General features: G+C 34.5%; 1 protein-coding gene across 3 annotated transcripts in view; it reads left to right on the forward strand.

Moving 5' to 3' along the window:
• The first annotated feature begins 450 nt into the window (after positions 1–450).
• LOC107750236 (FERM domain-containing protein 4B-like) overlaps positions 451–20027 on the forward strand; it is a 43170-nt gene continuing 23593 nt past the window's right edge. The window contains exons 1-11 of one of the 3 annotated variants that reach the window (XM_016565537.1): positions 451–627; positions 5802–5867; positions 5967–6061; positions 8081–8173; positions 8431–8515; positions 10139–10195; positions 11017–11039; positions 16531–16614; positions 17640–17705; positions 18132–18189; positions 18514–18600. In XM_016565537.1, the coding sequence (XP_016421023.1) occupies positions 466–627; positions 5802–5867; positions 5967–6061; positions 8081–8173; positions 8431–8515; positions 10139–10195; positions 11017–11039; positions 16531–16614; positions 17640–17705; positions 18132–18189; positions 18514–18600 (876 nt within the window). In that variant the 5' untranslated portion in view covers positions 451–465. Of the gene's footprint in view, positions 628–5801; positions 5868–5966; positions 6062–8080; positions 8174–8430; positions 8516–9982; positions 10042–10138; positions 10196–10391; positions 10451–10547; positions 10605–11016; positions 11040–16530; positions 16615–17639; positions 17706–18131; positions 18190–18513; positions 18601–20027 lie in introns of those variants that run through there. The other 2 variants (XM_016565536.1, XM_016565535.1) reach the window with 2 other exon arrangements.

Below are 20027 nucleotides of genomic sequence, written 5' to 3' on the forward strand. Positions count from 1 at the left end.
AATCGCTATGACTAACAAAACATTCTCATTTGATTGGTCTTATATAAGGGTCTGTAAAACGTTGGTCATAAAAGACATACGCTTGTGAAAAGCACAGAGAAACCACAACTTTTGTTTATGAGAAGGGACTGGCACGGTTGGGACGGTCATTGTGTACAATTTGCGTAAATATGTGTGTGTGTGTGTGTGTGTGTGTGAGTGCACATTCTTTTGTATATGAGTGTGTGTGTGTGCATCACTGAGTATGTCTAAGTAGCTTCAGTAGGCTTGTCTCTGAGTGTGGATTGTTTGTGGCTTGTCCTCTCTCTGTGCGCTCTTCCAAGGGGGAAAGTCTTGGACAGAAGCCTACATACAGAGCCTCAAACCCAGCCAGTGGCATTCCGACCCTGGCTCTTCCAGGCTCCAGTTAGGTTACATCAGCCTCAGAGGGAGCACACACCTTCTTAGTGTGCCAGACAAACAGGGATGGCGCTGGACTTATTTTGTGGCTTAGAGGATCTGCTGGCTTCTGGAAGTCAGTTAGTGTGGACTGTGGCTGAACAGGTGCTGAGGAGATGCTACAGTGATGGGCTTGTGCCCTGTAGGAGGTTCCTGCAGACATGGTGTCATCTGGGAGATGTCTACCAGGTATGAGATGTCTATATCTATGTCATGTAGACTATGGTTCAAAGGTTTGGGGTCATATGTATGTATATATATATATTACATTTAGTCACCAAGTATGCATTAAATTGATCAAAATTGACAGTAAAGGTCATTTATAATGTTACAAAAGATTATTATTTAAAAAAAAAAAATCACAAATATATTAGGCTGCACAACTGTTTTCAACATTGATAATAATAAGAAATGTTTCTTCAAATCAAATCTGCATATTAGAATAATTTCTGAAGGATCATGTGACAGTGAAGACTGGAGTAATGGCTGCTGAAAATTCAGCTTTGCCATTATAGAAATAAATTTCATTTTAAAATATAACAAAATAGAAAACAGTTATTTTAAATTGTACTAATATTTTACAATATTACTGTATTTTTGATCAAATAAATGCAGCCTTGTACTGACCCCATTCTTTTGAACGACAGTGTAAATCTAAATTAAAGGGCGTGTTTTGCCAAGAATAAAAATTCTGTCATCATTTACTCACGCTCGAGTCGTGTTGGTCCAAAACTGTGTGACTTTCTAGCTGCTTCATATAATGAAAGTGGATGGAGACCAGGGATTGTCTAGTGTCTAACTAAACAAAGAAAAATAAAAAGATTCATAAAAATAGCCTATATGAATTATTCCAAGTCTTATGAAGCCATGTGAGCGCTTATGTGAGGAGCAAACTGAAATGTATTTATTATTCAATTAAAATCTTTGCTTGAAAATCTTACTTGACAGCTGATGTCACCATTCACTTTCACCATATGTAAAACTTCTTTTGTGCGTCATGGAAGATAGAAAGGCATATGGGTTTGGAGCAACATGAGGGTGTGTAGCTGATGACAGAAGTTTAATTTATGAGAACTATTTCTTTAGATGTCTGACAAAAAATATTTTAGTAGGGTATTGAGAGTAGGTCTATTAAGTCAAAACACGAATGTAAATGTTCTTTTAGACATTGTCATAGCACTATCTGCTCAACTCACATACTTTTTATGAGTGCAAGCGTCACTGTTTCTCCTCTTATTGTTGTGCTGAGGTCTGTCTGATGTCATTGTGTCTAAGGAATGTTGTATTATTAACCTTAACCTGGATTCAGTCATTCATGACATCTAATATATAATGCATGCTGTTAAACACTAATGTGGTTTCTTCAGAAGTCAAGATGAACAGATGCTTGTTGTCATCAGAGAAATCTGATGCTCATCATGAGCTTTTCTATATTTTATTTTAATTTTGTATGTGAGTTCAATGTAAAGTATTTGGAGAAAGTGTCTAAAGTCTTTGTGGAACCACATCTTTTTTCAAACTCTGTGAAGAAAGATGTTTATTGACGCTGTGTGAAAAACATGTCAGCTTGTATACTTTCCATGAATAGGAAGTAAATATGAATATTTGTTTTTCTTTGTCGACAAATGGTCAGTAAAAAGAGGGGCTTCATCAAAAAATGTTGTAAGTCTTCCTCGGGGGTTCTGTATTTAGAAAATAAATTAGGGCTGCCCAGTTATGACAAAAAATTAGAACCATTCAATGATTTTGTAATCGTGATTATTAATGTCAATTCATAAAATGTACATTAAAATACTTATTTTATGGGGGAATCTGCATGCCATATTCTTTATGTAGGCTAAACATGCAAAGAAAGCTGATCGGCAAACATCTTTAGAGTATTTCAATGTTTCCTTAAAATGACTGTCACTTGCTGCAGTTTAGCAGGAGCAAACTGATTGTCAGGTGATGTTTCTAGAGCAAAATATACTGAATGTCACTGAGAAAATAATAGAAGTTAAACAAATCTCGCAAAACCGCATTCATTAGGACTGCTTTGTATTTACTGTTTGACTTATGGACTCGTTGTTTTATTTTTATTCAGGTTATAGGCCTATTAGTTGTTTTTGCATTTTATATGTGTGTGTATATATGTATATATATAATGTGGTTTTTTTTCTTCTATCATACAAAAATCATTTGTTTACAGGATGCTGACACTGCTCTTTTCCATATGGTGAAAGTGAATGGATACCACGGTCTGTGAAGCTTCACAAATGCCCAAAAAGCACAATATAAAACCAAAAAAGAAGTCCATACTATACCAAGTTTATTAATGATCATGGTCTGAACCCATATGATGTGTGAGAAACTGATCAAAATTCAACTAGAAATTTAATAGCCAATTTTATTTCTGTGTTTCTTTAATCAACTTTATTGAGAGTAACTCCACAGTTGAGTGATATTTATATATCCAGACAGATCTTCTCTCCAGATGTTTATTTTTTTCTCTTAAGTTTTTGATGTAGTTTTAGAGCTGGTAGGTCTGAGTCATTTCATCCTTTTATTTTTCTTGTGACTCACCTTGAAATGGTATTGTTTGTATAAGATTAGACTTGAAAAATCACACTCACGCATGGCAGAGGTTAAGGGGTCTTCAGGTCACAGATGATGCACATCTGAAAGTAAGACAGGTTTGGCGCTAGTGGTACTAATAATGGTTTAAGTTTTTTTTTTTTTTTATTAGAGCTAGTGGTAACTGTGTCCACAAGCGTGTGTGTGTATGTTTCTGGAGAGGGAGTATAGGGCTTTGTTTGAACTCAGATTATAATTCAGGGTGAATGACCCATATGTCAAGAGCATTATACATCACACGACCCTCTAGTTTTGCATGGTCACTCATTCCCTTTCCCCCCATATGCACATATATAGCCTTAATTCATACGCAAACACAAATCCGTTATACTTCCATTGTCTTCAGATAAAGTTTAAAGTCACAAGTTTAAATATTCTTTACAGATCCCAAACTCTATACTAACTTATTTGTCTGCATTGTTCCATAACATGAGTTAGCAGACTGTTATAACAGCTACTCTTTTAGTCTGATAGCACACAAAACAAATGACTAAATCTATACTGGACAAGCAGAAAATACATAAGTGGATGTTTTTTCAGGGCTTTTTAGTGGGGGGCAAGAAAGTCTTAGGCGGGCAGGGAAGTGATGCCACGTTAAGTATAAATAATGCTGATGCTGAGTCTAGTGTAAAGCACTTTCAAGAGCATTGTTTTTGGCAAGATAAAGTTCAACTCAAAGCCAATGAGGCTCCCTGCATTGCTGCTGGAGCAGATTTTACTTATGTATGGTAATCGGTATTGACTGCTAAGGTATTGATCTAATCAAAATTTAAATATTAAACTTCACCTTAAGCTAAGCAAAACATTGCCTAAGAATTAATTCCACGTAATGTAAAGTAATGCTGAAATCCAAGTAATGTTCTCCATTTGGAATGAATTTGAAAAAAAAAAAAAACACAGAGAAGATGTATTGTTATTAGTATGCATGTTCTATGTCATCCTTCATAACAAGTTTTACCAAAGCATGGCTTTAAACATTCATCTGGCTGGGCTATAGTCCTGTAAAGAGTTTCTATAGTGACTAATCCAAGCTTAGACAATGGAGCCTGTGTAATTAACAACACCAATAATTCTCTTCATTAAGACGGCTTAAATGCAGGTCCTTGTTTTTTATAGCGGCTAGCCCTCAGCTTTTTTTATTCAGTAGCAGCCTACTTATTATAGCTCTTGTTTGATCACAATTACATTTAAGAAATGTTTACTCTTGCAGACATTTTCATACCAAGTATTAAAATCTAAAATAATTTACATTTATATTATATTACATTTTATTTTATATTATATTATATAAAAAATGTGAGTCACAAGAAAGTTGGTGAATTTACATGAGAGTGGCTAATTTTGGTTAATTAATCAACTGTTATCAGTACATGTACACTGGTGAATCTGGTGAAGAGAGATAATTTGGTTCTCATTAATTAAGCAGAATTCACGCATGCTCTATGTTGAAACGTCAAGCTCATCACCTTTTTAATGCATGAAGGAGAAAGTTGATTGTGTGTGTTAATAATTTTGCAATTGATTTAATGCAATGTTAAAGATAATATGAGGGTGGATTGATTATACATAATTATAGTTATATTATCATGATAAAGCTTATCGGGGGCAGCTTTGAACAGTAAAAAGATTTGCGGATTGGAATTTCACGACTATGATTCACTCAGATTATACTGAATTCTATTAAGGCTCAGTCTTGTACATAAAGGGCTTTCAGCTGCAGCTGTGCAGCCATTGTGTAAGAAAACATGATGTAAACCACGAAAAACAAATATAAGCGTTGTACTAGACATGGTGAAGAGAACAATGTGTCTTTACAAGTTCAGGTTTACATCAGTTCAAATTTTTTTATGCTCTTGTGTAAGTCTTTTTCACTCACTCTGTGTTTTCTCCTCTCTCCCATTCTAAATCAAATGCTACATCCTAAATAGTATAAAAGCATAATTAGTACTTTCATTTAATTAAATAATTTAGTGTTCTCTGACTTTGTTGAATACTCCTAAAGTCACCCTGACAGGAGGCTGCCAAGATCACATCTAAATCCAGCTGACTCTACACGGAGAGCAATCTTCCCAATGGGAAAAACAATCCAATTTATTAACCCAGTATCAGAGGACACACTCTCCTCACATCATTAGATTAGTGTTTATAAGTATAGCAGTAGGTTATGATGATGACTAAATCTGTATTAGAGGTCATTGAGGAATATGTTCAAAATATTACATACACATATACAGGGTCAATAAAAATATTAAATTCACTATTGTTTACATTTTTTTTCATGTTTTTGAAAGAAGTCTCTTATGCTCACCAATTATGCTAAATAGATTTTTTAAATATATAAAATAAATATATTTTATAAAATAGTCATATATAAAATATATAATACCGGTATAATAATTATAAAAATGTAATTTATCCCTATGATGGGCAAAGCTGAATTTTCAGCAGACTTCAGTGTCACATGATCCTTTAGAAATCATTCTAATATCATGATTTGGTGTTCAAGAAACATTTCTTATTATTAATGTTGAAAACAGTTGTGCTGTTTATTTAAAATAAAAATATTTTGTATTATTACAAAATGTCACTTTTTATATACAATTTATTGCATCCTTGCTGAATAAAAGTATTTATTTAAAATCCCAAACTTTTGAACAGTTTGGTTGTTCATTACCATATTTTTGTGAATTAGTTAAATACAAATATTGAATATTTTAAGACTAACTGGATGTTGTGTTTTACTTTGACAGATGACGGAGGGCCGGCTGTGTCAGGTGCTTCTGCTAGATGACAGGCAGCTGGAACTGCTGGTCCAGGTAAAGTTTACTCACCACACTAACTCATAGATAGACAGGCAGACATATAATATATGGAATAAAAAAAATTAAGATTAACACCCGTTTTCCCTAATACAGCCAAAACTGTTGTCCCGGGATCTTCTGGATCTGGTTTCATCGCATTTTAACCTGAAAGAGAAAGAATATTTTGGAATCTCCTTCACGGATGAGAAGTTAGTTGGTGAAGTGATTTTTGCAGTTATGATTTTCTGAAGTCTTGCTTATTGTTAAGCAATAAGCAAGCACTTTTTCACCACTTAATACAAAGACGTCCTGAGTAGATCTTTAATTATAATATTAATTTATAGTATGTGATCATTAGCCAGACAACCTCAAATAATAACTAAACTTCTACCAAACTACTATACATCTTGTCAAATTGCATGCTTTTGAACAAAAGGCTTAGGCCCTGTTTATGTTTTAAAATGAAAACGATTCTCGTCTACACTGGCGTTTTCACTGCGTTTCAGAAACGTTCTCCGTCCACACTACACAACCGAAAACGCATGTCACATGACCATTCATGCAGGTACAACAATGTGCATGATGTCATTGTTTACACGGTCGTCAAGGATACGCAGTTTTGGTCCGTTTACACTGAAACGCAACCCCGGAGTTTTCAAACTAAAACGGGGTCTGCAGATAATAATTATAAAAATGTAATTTATCCCTATGATGGGCAAAGCTGAATTTTCAGCAGACTTCAGTGTCACATGATCCTTTAGAAATCATTCTAATATCATGATTTGGTGTTCAAGAAACATTTCTTATTATTAATGTTGAAAACAGTTGTGCTGTTTATTTAAAATAAAAATATTTTGTATTATTACAAAATGTCACTTTTTATATACAATTTATTGCATCCTTGCTGAATAAAAGTATTTATTTAAAATCCCAAACTTTTGAACAGTTTGGTTGTTCATTACCATATTTTTGTGAATTAGTTAAATACAAATATTGAATATTTTAAGACTAACTGGATGTTGTGTTTTACTTTGACAGATGACGGAGGGCCGGCTGTGTCAGGTGCTTCTGCTAGATGACAGGCAGCTGGAACTGCTGGTCCAGGTAAAGTTTACTCACCACACTAACTCATAGATAGACAGGCAGACATATAATATATGGAATAAAAAAAATTAAGATTAACACCCGTTTTCCCTAATACAGCCAAAACTGTTGTCCCGGGATCTTCTGGATCTGGTTTCATCGCATTTTAACCTGAAAGAGAAAGAATATTTTGGAATCTCCTTCACGGATGAGAAGTTAGTTGGTGAAGTGATTTTTGCAGTTATGATTTTCTGAAGTCTTGCTTATTGTTAAGCAATAAGCAAGCACTTTTTCACCACTTAATACAAAGACGTCCTGAGTAGATCTTTAATTATAATATTAATTTATAGTATGTGATCATTAGCCAGACAACCTCAAATAATAACTAAACTTCTACCAAACTACTATACATCTTGTCAAATTGCATGCTTTTGAACAAAAGGCTTAGGCCCTGTTTATGTTTTAAAATGAAAACGATTCTCGTCTACACTGGCGTTTTCACTGCGTTTCAGAAACGTTCTCCGTCCACACTACACAACCGAAAACGCATGTCACATGACCATTCATGCAGGTACAACAATGTGCATGATGTCATTGTTTACACGGTCGTCAAGGATACGCAGTTTTGGTCCGTTTACACTGAAACGCAACCCCGGAGTTTTCAAACTAAAACGGGGTCTGCAGCGTTTTCGAAAGTCTCAGTTTTCGAGGGTTGAAAAACGCAGTGTAAATGTCAGGCGTAACCGTAGCAAAAGTTATGCGTTTTAAAAATGCACAGAGACACGATATCGTTGGAATCACTTTCAGAACTATTTTTTTCCAGCTGATGAACGATAAAAACATTGACACCCAATCAAAATCAATCCTGCTTTCACAAGCCCGAGAATTTAAAGCATATGCTTACAATAAACAGACAATATCGTTCGCTGGTGTGGACGCTAATATAGTTATCTTTATAGTTATCGTTCTTGGTGTGAACTGGCCTTAAGACCCTTTGATCATTCATTCATTCCGACAAAGCACATACAGGATCATACACAACATGTAAGGTTAAATTATGTAGTTAGTTCTCTCAGTATGGCAGATACGTTTTTCTTATGCCACTTTAACCAAAGTATTCAATTAATCTTATTGCCATTCCTTAGGGGTCAAAAAAACTGGCTTCAACTGGATCGCAGGGTGCTGGACCATGACTTTTCCAAAAAGACTGGACCACTTGAGCTCAAATTCCAAGTCAGGTTAGTTCAGATTCACTCATTTGCATGTTCAATGGCTACCCAATAGGGGGCGCCACCTGCACATACATGCTGATGCAATTTACGTACACAAAAGCAAGATATGCTTAGATGGAGACAAGAGAAGATTTGGCATTGGGATTGACAATAATATCTACTCATTCATATCTCTTTTCTCTTCATATGTAAACATTGTTAGTTTACGTTTATTATAGGAGTAAATGTATGTTCTGCATTGACTGTTGCTGTGTTTTTTGTAGGTTTTACATCGAGAGTGTTGCATATTTGAAAGACGCTACCACCGTTGAACTGTTTTTCCGGAATGCTAAGATATCTGTCTACAATGTAAGTGATCCAAGTATTAAAATCATGTCACAGATCAAAACAACTAATCAGCATAGGTTTATTAAACATTACAATACTCATTAAGATTTTTCTGTAATTTTGTAGTGCAATGCATGATAACAGTTAATAATTTTTATAATATGTTATCAATATTAAAATCATGTCACAGATCAAAACAACTAATCAGCAAAGGTTTATTAAACATTACAATACTCATTCAGATTTTTCTGTAATTTTGTAGTGCGATGCATGATAACATTTAATAATTGTTATCATATGTTATCAACAATTTATTGCAGTTGTGTTGTTTTCTTATGTTTTTTACAACAATTGTCCATTTGATTATTTTTCCCTTTTATTTTATTTTTTGTGAGGCTTTAAAAGAGCTTGGCAGGTGGCTTCCATTAAGTTCTTTTTGATTACGGGCTTCTACAGATGACAGCCCTGACACAGCAGGACGCTGCAGGGTTGGCTGGCTCCTCTCTAGCCTCTTACAACTATTAAGGCTATTATTGAACCACCAAATGTAATTCCGCAAATGAGTATATCTCTCCAGTGTAATGCTGAACCGTGTTTGTGTTTACTAGTTGCTGATTTTTGACAGGGAGAATATAATTATTTATATCTACTTTCTGTATATGGGAATAAACATGGACATTTAAGAAATGTTAGGGTTTTGTATGTAATTTCATTTTGCATTTTATTTAGTATGCTGCATTTTGCTGTAATATGACTTAATGCTTACATTTGTAAAAATTCAAACTGTTACACCCCTAATAATAAATATAAATATTGTTATTGTACACGTATATAAATATATAATATAAATTTTGCAAATGTTTACTTGATATTTAAAGCTAATCATATTTATATATAAAATTACTGTTAAAGTAATGTAATAAATGGCTTTAGATACAAGTAAATATTTGCAAGATTGCCATTAGCAATCAGCCATTTGTCTTTGTACTATAGAGTGGCGTGACCTGAGCCCTCACGGGGCGCTGCATATGGCGTGATTGAGTGGTTGAGGGATTTTACTCGTTGCTGTACAGCGACCCCATGTTGACCGATTAAATATCTACTATTGTAACTCGTCCTACAGCCACAAACTACTTTTGTAATTTATTTAAAATTACCCCGGCGCGACCGTGTGGAGAAAACAATTTATTCAAAGTCATGAAGTTTGTTTTTATCATTATTTGCTTTCGCGAGACAGTAGAGTTTACTTCTTTTGATGCATGTTGAAACACGAGCGCTGAACCTGCTCCCAGACTGTACCATGTCATCCTGGGGTGGATTGGTTGTTTGTTGCAGTCATTCCGAATATATTAGTATATATATACTATATATATAATATATACTTTTATTCTTTAAAATGCTAGATTCGTGTGTTATTGTAATAATTTGTCAGTCATGTAATGATATATTGCGTGTTAGGTAGATAAAGTGATTATTTTTGTAAAGACACCCTGTGTCTGTTTACAGTGATGGTATCGTCCTCAGTGGAACCTGTGTGTGTGGAAACGGTTGGTGGGATATATAGATAACGTTAGATACGGTGTCTTCCGAAAGCCGAGTGAGTAAAGCGTTTATTTTTTAACTCCTTCTTTTTTAAACTTACAGGAAAATATTGAAGTGGAGAGTGAGATCGTTTTTAAGTTAGCCGCGTACACTGTTCAGGTGAGTGAGCTGAACCTGCTCCCAGACTGTACCATGTCATCCTGGGGTGGATTGGTTATTTGTTGCAGTCATTCCGAATATATTAGTGACTTTTATTCTTTAAAATGCTAGATTCGTGTGTTATTGTAATAATTTGTCAGTCATGTAATGATATATTGCGTGTTAGGTAGATAAAGTGATTATTTTTGTAAAGACACCCTGTGTCTGTTTACAGTGATGGTATCGTCCTCAGTGGAACCTGTGTGTGTGGAAACGGTTGGTGGGATATATAGATAACGTTAGATACGGTGTCTTCCGAAAGCCGAGTGAGTAAAGCGTTTATTTTTTAACTCCTTCTTTTTTAAACTTACAGGAAAATATTGAAGTGGAGAGTGAGATCGTTTTTAAGTTAGCCGCGTACACTGTTCAGGTGAGTGAGCATTTTTCATTCTCTGGGTTAGTTTTGACAGACTCGCTGCGAGTCATTTTCATACCCAATTTGTATCCGAAGCTGCTTTACAACTGAGCTGGTTATAACTGCATGCGTACTACTGTATGTCCGGTTTTTGCGTAAGAATTTGCATTTATCTTTTCGCCAAACTGTCGTATGAAACAACGTCCCCTCGTTGCACGTTTGTGCACTGAAATGCTTAGGATGCGACGTAACGTTAACTAATGATCAACTTTTCATTATTTGGCAAATGTGTAATACAAAGTTTAGAGACGTGTGGTCTGTAGTAAACCCACTCTGGAGTTAAGCTTCTTACCGCATTGACTCAAGCATGTGTAAAGGTTCAATCTGAATGATTCATCAACACAAGCATTTTGCCTCTTTTCTTTAGGAGGCATACGGAGACTACACAAGGTAAGAGAAATCTTTCATCTTGGTTTCAAGATTGCATTAGATCGGGGGTAACCGACCCCTGTAATATAGATGATTATAAATGTATAAATACATATCATGTTTAGTTAATTTTTAAAGGTTTGTTTGTGTTTGGATAATTAATAGACATTGTTCAAAATTAGGAAAACACTAGTAAAGGTTTATTTATCTAAAAGTGTAACATTCTCTGGTTGTCAGACTTAATGTAAAATACACCTGCTATGACACTTGTGTGAACTTGAGGGAACTGATTTAATCCACTAAAATGACATTGGAACCAGGTTGTAAACAGAAAAAGCAATGAATAAAAAGTTCGTTCTGAGAAAAGGTTAAGCATCATTTGAGAGCACATTTTATTTGGTATTGAATTTTCTCTTTCTTGTTCAATTACATACATTGAGTGTGGATGAATTTTACAAATACTTTTCAGGGTCACTGTATGCACTTTTTTTTGTGAGCGTGTTGATTTTTTTTTTTTTCTTTATCTGATAATTAAAATGTACAATAAGATTAATAGAGCTGGACAAAGAAAAAAATTGTTGCACTCAGTTTGGTTGCATCATTTCAAAATAGTTAAATGTCATGTTCTGTGTTTTTATTTTTATCGCTAAAATTAGTGTGCGTCTAACTTAGTGGTGGAGTTGTGTGTTTGTTAAGTTAGATCCAGAGGCGGACAGTAGTGAAGTATTTTTACTTTGCTGTAAAAGTACTTTTCAAGTGTCTGAACTTTATCAGAGTGTTTTTCTCTAGAAAATTTTACTTCACAACATTCCAAAGCATAATATTGTACTTTTTACTGCACTACGTTTCATATTAAATATAATTTAATACTTAGTTACATTAGAAATCTGTTACTTTCTTACGTTTACTCAAGTAAAGGTAATTCAAAGATTTACTTGAGTACAAGAAAGTACTACATTTTTAATATTCTTAAGTATTAAAGGTAAAACAAACAACAACTTTTATTTATGAAATGTAGCGCAGTAAAAAGTATGATATTATGCTTTGGAATGTAGTGAAGTAACAGTTTTCCAAAGAAAAACACTCTGATAAACTACAGATACTTTTTAAATTTACTTGAGTAAAGTAAAAATACTTCACTACTGTCCACCTCTGGTTAGATCCATCTCAAAGCAAGCATTTTAAGTTAATGATTAGGCTGTGTGCCTCATTGTTTTGTTGTGAATCCAGCCCTAGTTGATCATTTCCAAAGGAAACATTTAATGAGTAAGAAGAACTGGCAGTCAATATATCTGATGTATATGTCCTTGGCTTGGATATTTCTGGACTTAAACCTTAAAAAGGACTCTTGGCATGTGCATTTTGTGTAAGACAGAGCATAATTCAATTTAGAGATTTTCGTTGTTTATATATGTTGCCCACTTTCTAAGCACATTACCACAGTCATCATACTGGTAGGCATATTACCTGGCTCTTCATTCATAAATTTTCAGGAGGTTTACTCCAAATGATTAGTTGTTGTAAGTAATGGCATTCTTCGCCTTCTCTGTTAGCATGGACTAATCTTGAGGCAGTTAATGGGATGCATAGGGATAAAACAATCTGTTAAAGTAACAAAAAAAAAAATGTAAGGGAGAATTGGTCAGAAAGGTTTGAACATGTGTTGGTCACTCTTTCTCAATAGCCTTGCAGTTCATTATTAGAAAACAAAGCTTGTCCACTATTGGGAACAGAGGTGTGTGTAAACATTCCATTTTACTCTGAAAATGTTTACCTTGCAACAACGACTGCTTTTGTTTAGCAGTGGGGAACTTGTTAAAGACCTTGTGAAATGGCTTTGACAAGCTTTGTTTTCTTTCTGTGTTGACTTGTTTTTGTCAAAAAGGGACAGGAAGGGACATATCGAAAGGGCTTAGTGTGAAAATGGGAGGTTAGAGTACACAGCCACAGGTGGCATATTGGAGCTGCTTTCACTCTGGCCTTTTACATTTACTGTATGTCTAGTACTTCTACAACAGGAAGTGGCACATTGGCGCTGCTCTTTTCTGTGGAATCGTGTTGATCTCGCATGATGTGCATGTTTGGTTATATGACAATGAGTTAACAGATGTACATTTCATTGTGTGTGTGTGTGTTTTAATAAATTATATTTAAAAATATAATAAATGCATATATATAGAGAGAGATATTATTGTACAGCACTGTTCACTGTTCCACTGTTTGGGTCATAGATTTATTTTTTTTAATCAGCACCAAATCAGCATGTTAGATTTTTCTGAAGGATTATGTGACACTGAAGACTGGAGTAATGAAAATTCAGCTTTGCCGTTACAGGAATAATTTACATTTTAAAATGTATTAATAATAGAAAACAGTTATTTTAAATTGTGATAATATTTCCACACAATATTATCGTTTTTAATAATTTTTGATCAAATAAATTGCTTTGGTGAGCATAAGAGACTTCTTTCAAAAATATTTAAAAAATCTTACCAACCCCATACATTTTAAACCGTACTGTATGCCCAATTTTTAGTTTTTGGTTAAAGATAGGTGGGTTATGTGAGTACATTTTTATAGCTGATATTAACTTTACTCTTTTCTGGCACATAATTAAGCAGTGCTGTCGAGCAGTTCTGGTAGCAGCGTATCGTTACTGATAGCGTGCTTTTATAGTTTAAGTGGGCTTAGGATACAGCAAGCCCTCAGACCTTCTCTTCCTCTGGTTTCTGTTCTTTCCATGTGGATAAAAGCTTCCAGATCTCATAAAGATTGAGCGGTTGCATTTGGAGGCCCAGGGCTTTAAGTTTATGTAGGAAGGAAGACCCCCACCTCTCTCCATATAAACCTACTCCTCCTCCTCTCCACTGTTAAGACTGCATAGATTTTCTGGGAGAGGGAGTGGAGACATCTCCAGTTGGCAGACGATAGGGCGTCATGCAGGACGCTGATGTCATCTGTCTGCAGTTTATGTCAGGAGCAACCAAGTGGGGGTTCTCCCTAGAAGATCACCCCCCATATGTCCTAGCACTTTAGAGAGAATATAGAAAGTTCAGGAAGTGGTGCCACTTTTAAAATAAACAGTGAGGACTCTTAAATTTTACTGCGATAATCCTTGATCTTGTTGAACCTGAATTCTAAGCAGAAGTTGCCTTCAGTTCAAGGACGTTAGCATCAAATGACCCATTTCCCTCTGATTTCCTTGTAATGAGGGTAGGTGTATTCTTGAAAAAGCTGACACATGGCTCTAACTCCTCCATGCGCTGCTTGTGCTGGGTTAAGTGTTTGCGCGCCATTCCTTGCCAACTGTTTGATAGTACAGACAGCATAATGAATTCCAGATTGCTGACAAGGCATTGCGGTCTCAGGGCACCAGCTTACTGTATTTTACCACATCATCAAACCGGCCTGCTAGATTTATACCTTCAAACTTATCATAAATTGCTGAACTACAGAATCAGCTGGCTTGGAAAGGGAGGTGCGCCATGGAATATAGTGGTGCTTAGTCAAGCAAGGTATTAATGGGCTGATAAGTAGGGTTAGAAAGGTTTTACATGTTTTCAGTTCTGTAACCTGTTTCCTTTTGTTTTCAATTAATTTTCTAAGTATTCTGAATCTGATGTTATGGTTTTACAGTGTTCTGCACATTTAGATCAGTTCTTGTGCTTTGTTATCTGAGTAATTGCTTCCTGTGAAAACAATATTGCCCACTGCACCCTCAAGACAGTTTTGGAAAAGATCATAGCTTGCTAAAGCAGATCAGATGTCTGGAAGCCCATGATATGAGGGTTTTCAATAACAATGCTGTCCTGTTTTATGAATTCAGGTGTTGTGTCTTTTGTTCCATCATGATTCATGATGGTGCCAGTTAGATTTTTATGTAGCTTTTGTTGTATTAAATGTGTGGCCTCCTAAGCTTTTGAAGGGATAGTTCACACACACACAAAAAAATATATATTCTGTCATTGTTTACTCACCCTCATGCCATTTCAAACATGTATGTCTTCCTTTTTTCCATGCAACACACAAGAAGAAAAGTTTAATAAAGCACTAGATGCAATTTGTCAATGCAATCGCATGCTTTTATTCCACAGAAGAAAGGTCGTACAGCTTTGAAACAGCACTATTTAAACATGATTTGTAATTGAAATGCACTTTGCTTTACCTGTATATTCAGGTCACAGTCTTTGACATTGAAGTATATCACAATCTCTCCACTGAGATAAGATGATATTAGCTCAAGTCCTACATCATCACTAACTGCAGCTTGAATTTGTAACCTTACATGGGAAATCTCACATTTACATCTAATCTTTATATAGGCTCTGAGTGACTATAAAATGTCAAACCAAGGTTTTTGTAGTTGCAGAATAGAAAAAAAATGCTCGTAATATGTAATTCAAACACTGATTGGTTTAAAGTGTAAGAGTTGTGAGGTGGAAGCTCATTTACCTAAAAAGGAATTCCAGCAGGATGATAAAAGATAAAACCAATGTGCTCTTCAAACATCAAGAAGCTCTTTGAAGAAAATATTCAAACGTCCGCCTATCAGTGTCATCACTCTTAACCTCAGAGTTCTATTTCAAAAGAATGATATCTGCTCTCCTAAAACAAACATCATCTCTTAAATCACACCTTGTTTTGGCCAAACAAGTACTGCTTCTACAGAATTTATACATTATATTCTTTCAGGTTTGCCACATCATTTTGAAAATATAAAGTTTCAATGAGATATAAAAAAACATTAGGTTGCAAATTTTGGAAGGCGTTGCGGTAATGATAGTCAGAATCGAGTCAAAATTAAAGAAAAATGTTAATTTAAAAATATCTATTATTTCAGTGTTTTAAGTAACTGTCAGACTAATGATAACAGAAGGGCTGGGTTTTGACACAAATTTCACAATTCTATTTGATTCTCATTCACAAGCTTGCGATCCGATTCGATTACCAACTCGATTCGATATTGATTATTTTGGATACATATCAGGTACAGTACATGCCAAATTTTCAAGGAAAAAAAAAATCTCTCAACTAATGCTGTAAAATATACATGAGAGTCAGTTGGTACTACATTATAATATTGAAGGTAAAAATTGACTGATTTGTGCTGTAGAACTGCTTAAATTGCACTTAATGAAGTTTAATAATAATAATAAATAATTAAGTTACAATTAAGTTCTCTCTCTTTAATGGTATTTAAAAGGGTGTGTTTCGGAAAATATGTTCAAGAAGGTTAAATTATCTGTAAACACCTCGGCCCTCACTTTTAATGCCTAAAATGGACATTATTGAGGCAAGTCTTTTTAAACCTTTCATGTTTAAAACGAAGATTTCATGAGAATCACCCACATATTGCTGAAAGTTACAGTAATGCTATCGCCAACATACTATAATTCTATCTACACTACTGCTGAGTTTAGTTTTTCTACACTAGCATATATTTAGCTAGGACACCCATCATTTATTTCTGAAGTATTTAATTTTAACATGTTGTTTTTGTTTTAATTTTTAGTGATGAAAGCACAAGATCAGACTTAAAAAAGCTTCCAGCTTTCCCCACTGCGGTATTGAAGGAGCACCCATCATTAGCATTCTGGTAAGACTGCTTTTTTGTTTTGGTAATATATACAGGTAGCTTCTGTAATATGACATTTTTGCGAGTGAAACACAGTATTCAGTATGAAGTGATCTAGGCGGAGACTTGATTGTGTCCATCAGGTTTTGATTGATCTTGAAAAATGGGATATGATGTTATTAGTTAATATTTTATAGGCCTATGCAGCCTCGGTTACATCAGCATGAGATTATGTGCATTTGTTAAGCAAGTAAATGTGTGCATTTTCATTTCATATCTTTAAGAACATTATTCAATGTCTATAACTCAAATGACTCAGATATTTCATGTTTCAAGTATATGTGTGTAATTGGACTCTTATGGCCATGTGTAATGTGCAAGCTGTAGACTGTTTATTTCAAACAAACCTAATTAATTACCTTGCTTGTTAATGATCCCTGCCCTCTGGCATCTGTAGCCCTAGATGTCTAGATGTTGAAATCTCCCACTTAAAAGGATTGATGTGGCAGCTTTAATCAATGCCTATTGAGTGTGGGGAGCAGTAAGACCAGTAAACCAGTTAACAGACAGCAATTATTGAAGTGTGTGAGTGGGAATGAGTGTGTGAGGAAACAGCTGTGTGTTAGTGCAAGTGTTTAAAAGACAGCTGTGCGAGTGCATGCAAAAGCAGCTGTGTTAGTTTATATACATAAAAATTGCCTGTATATTGTGATTTTATGGGTGTACAAGTTTCCTGTAATGTTCATCTGTCATATTAATTTTCCTTTTTGTTGTTTCCTAATAATAAATGAATACTTACAGTGTGTCTGTATGTTTAAGAAACCAGTTATTAACATAATTGTCTCAAAGAGATTGTGTGTGTGTGATTCACAAGCCAGCCAGCCAGATGGCATTTCACACATGGGTGCACCTGGTGTTATATCTGACTAGTTAATAGTCTGACTAGCCACGTCATTTAAATGGCACATTCACATGTTGGTCTCATGCTCAATTACTGTTTTGTTGCACTTGTGCGGGTGGTAATCCTTCTCTCTCTTGCCCTCTAGTGAAGATAAAGTAATCGAGCATTATAAGAAGCTGAAAGGCCTCAGTCGTGGACAGGCTATCGTGCGGTAAGCACACTAATCATTTATATGTCTGACATAGATGATCTCAAGGAGCGTAGGTACAGGAACTACAAGTCTGAGCCTTTTGCTCTACCTCTGATAACTCCTGCACAGTTGATTGTGGAAAGGCAAAACTGCGTAATTAATTAGACCACATTACTGAAAGTGACTGCTTTCAACAGGCCTACCGACTCTGTGCCACTTTATTTTTAGCTCATTGGGAAGAGACAAGGTCATTTCTGTCAGCTTGATTTGTGCTGCTGCGTTGATATATTGACATTGTCCCTCACTGTGAAAGCACCAAGAGAAATCAATTGTGGGACTTCTGTCAGTGACACATTATAGATGATTTACTAGGGTTAAAATTTTCCTTGATGTTTTTGTCTGAAACACTGTCTTATTAACTTTCTGTGCTATACTGTTGTTCAACAGGTATCTGACCTTAGTTGAGTCTTTGCCTGCATATGGAGTTCATTACTACAAAGTGAAGGTGTGTGGTTTGATTTATCATTTGATATTTTAGGAAATACAGAACTAGACATTATAATTACTGAAGCCATAATTAATATGTCCTTAAATTGATTTATGGTTGGTTAAATAATTAACCACAAGTAAAATGTGTGTGGTATAATTATAATTGTGTTTAGTTCATTAGAAATGTCTTTGGAGATCAAACAGTGTTGTTAAAATAGCTGCTACTGTATGTAAATGGATATGTAGGTTGGATCCATTTGATCTTTTTATTTCGCTCCCGTTGCCAGAAAAAAAGAAGCTATTACCTTTCATTTTCAAAAAAGTCTCATCTCTTTCACAGGACAAACAGGGTATACCGTGGTGGCTGGGGGTTAGCTACAAAGGCATTGGCCAGTACGACCTGCAAGACAAGCTCAAGCCTCGAAAGGTTTGCTGTTTTGTTTGTTTGGTTGTTTGTTTTGTTTTGTTTTGTTTAGAAAGTGCTAAAAGTCACAGTGGTGATGGAGAAAATTCTACAGTTTTTTTCTATGTTCACGGTAGGGATGTAACGATTCACTCAACTCACGATTCGATTCGATTCACGATTTTTTAATTTAATTTATTTTATTTTATTTTTTTACAAAATGAGATTTAAGACAAATTATAAATTAAATGTGTACTTTTATTATTGCTTGGACAAAATGCTGCACATTTCTTTGTGAAATTGAAATATAACACTATAATAATATACTAATATAGCGCTTACATATTATTGCTCTTTTGTTGGTTTTGATTGCTTCTATTGTCCTCATTTGTAAGTCGCTTTGGATAAAAGCGTCTGCTAAATTACAAAATTTAAATATAATGTAAATGTAAATAACTAAACTAAATTGAAATTTAACGATTTTCAACCGGCTCGCAGTTAATCGTTACATCCCTAGTTCACAGTCATGATTTTAGGGTGGGTTCATCTGAAATGCTTAATATCACAATTTTAGGCATGGAAAAAAGTATTTCAAATAATTGCATAGCATTGTTACTGCCTGAATGGAAACTGAATAAAAAAGGAGGAACTACAGATTATTTCACTAAAAAAAGTGGAATATAAAACTGAAGTCAGTAAGATAGAAATTCAGCAAAGATGCATGCATTGATAGTAAAGGCATTTATAAAGTTATGAAAGATTTTCATTTCAAATAAATGCTGTTTATTTTTTGCTTTTGAACTTTATATTTATCAAAGATCTGTTTCCACAATAATGTTAAGCAGTGCAACTGTTTTCAATATTGATAATAATAATGTTTCTTGAGCACCAAATCAGCATATTAGAATGATTTCTGAAGAATAATGTGACAAAGACGGAGTAATGGCTGATGAATTGAGATTTGCCATCACAGGAATAAATTACATTTTAAAATATGTTAAAATAGGACATTTTTAAATTGTAATACTGTATATTGCACAATTGCTTTTATTGTATATTTGATTAAATAAATGCTACCTTGGGTGAGCACAAGAGACTTTTTTAAAAATTCAACATTACAAAAAAAATCTAATTGCTTCCAAACTTTGAATGGTAGTGTGCAATTCTTCTTGTAAATATAGTGTACTTGCTACCAAGTAAGGCTGGGCGATATAGCTAAAAAATTTATCAACAATATAATGTTTAATATCGTTCGGTATCGATAATTATTGACATTTTTATAACCTTTTGTAAAACAAAGAGCAATAGAAATTTTTTTTTTAATTTAACCACTGTATTTTTCAATTAACCCAATTTATTGAGACAAACAACAAATATTTTTTGTTTTAACAATCAAACACAAAATAAAAATTAAACAAATATCTAATTTCTAATGTTTTATATGCAGATTA

Source organism: Sinocyclocheilus rhinocerous, unplaced genomic scaffold (assembly GCF_001515625.1).
Source record: "Sinocyclocheilus rhinocerous isolate Xijiao unplaced genomic scaffold, SAMN03320098_v1.1 scaffold963, whole genome shotgun sequence".
NCBI lineage: Eukaryota > Metazoa > Chordata > Actinopteri > Cypriniformes > Cyprinidae > Sinocyclocheilus > Sinocyclocheilus rhinocerous.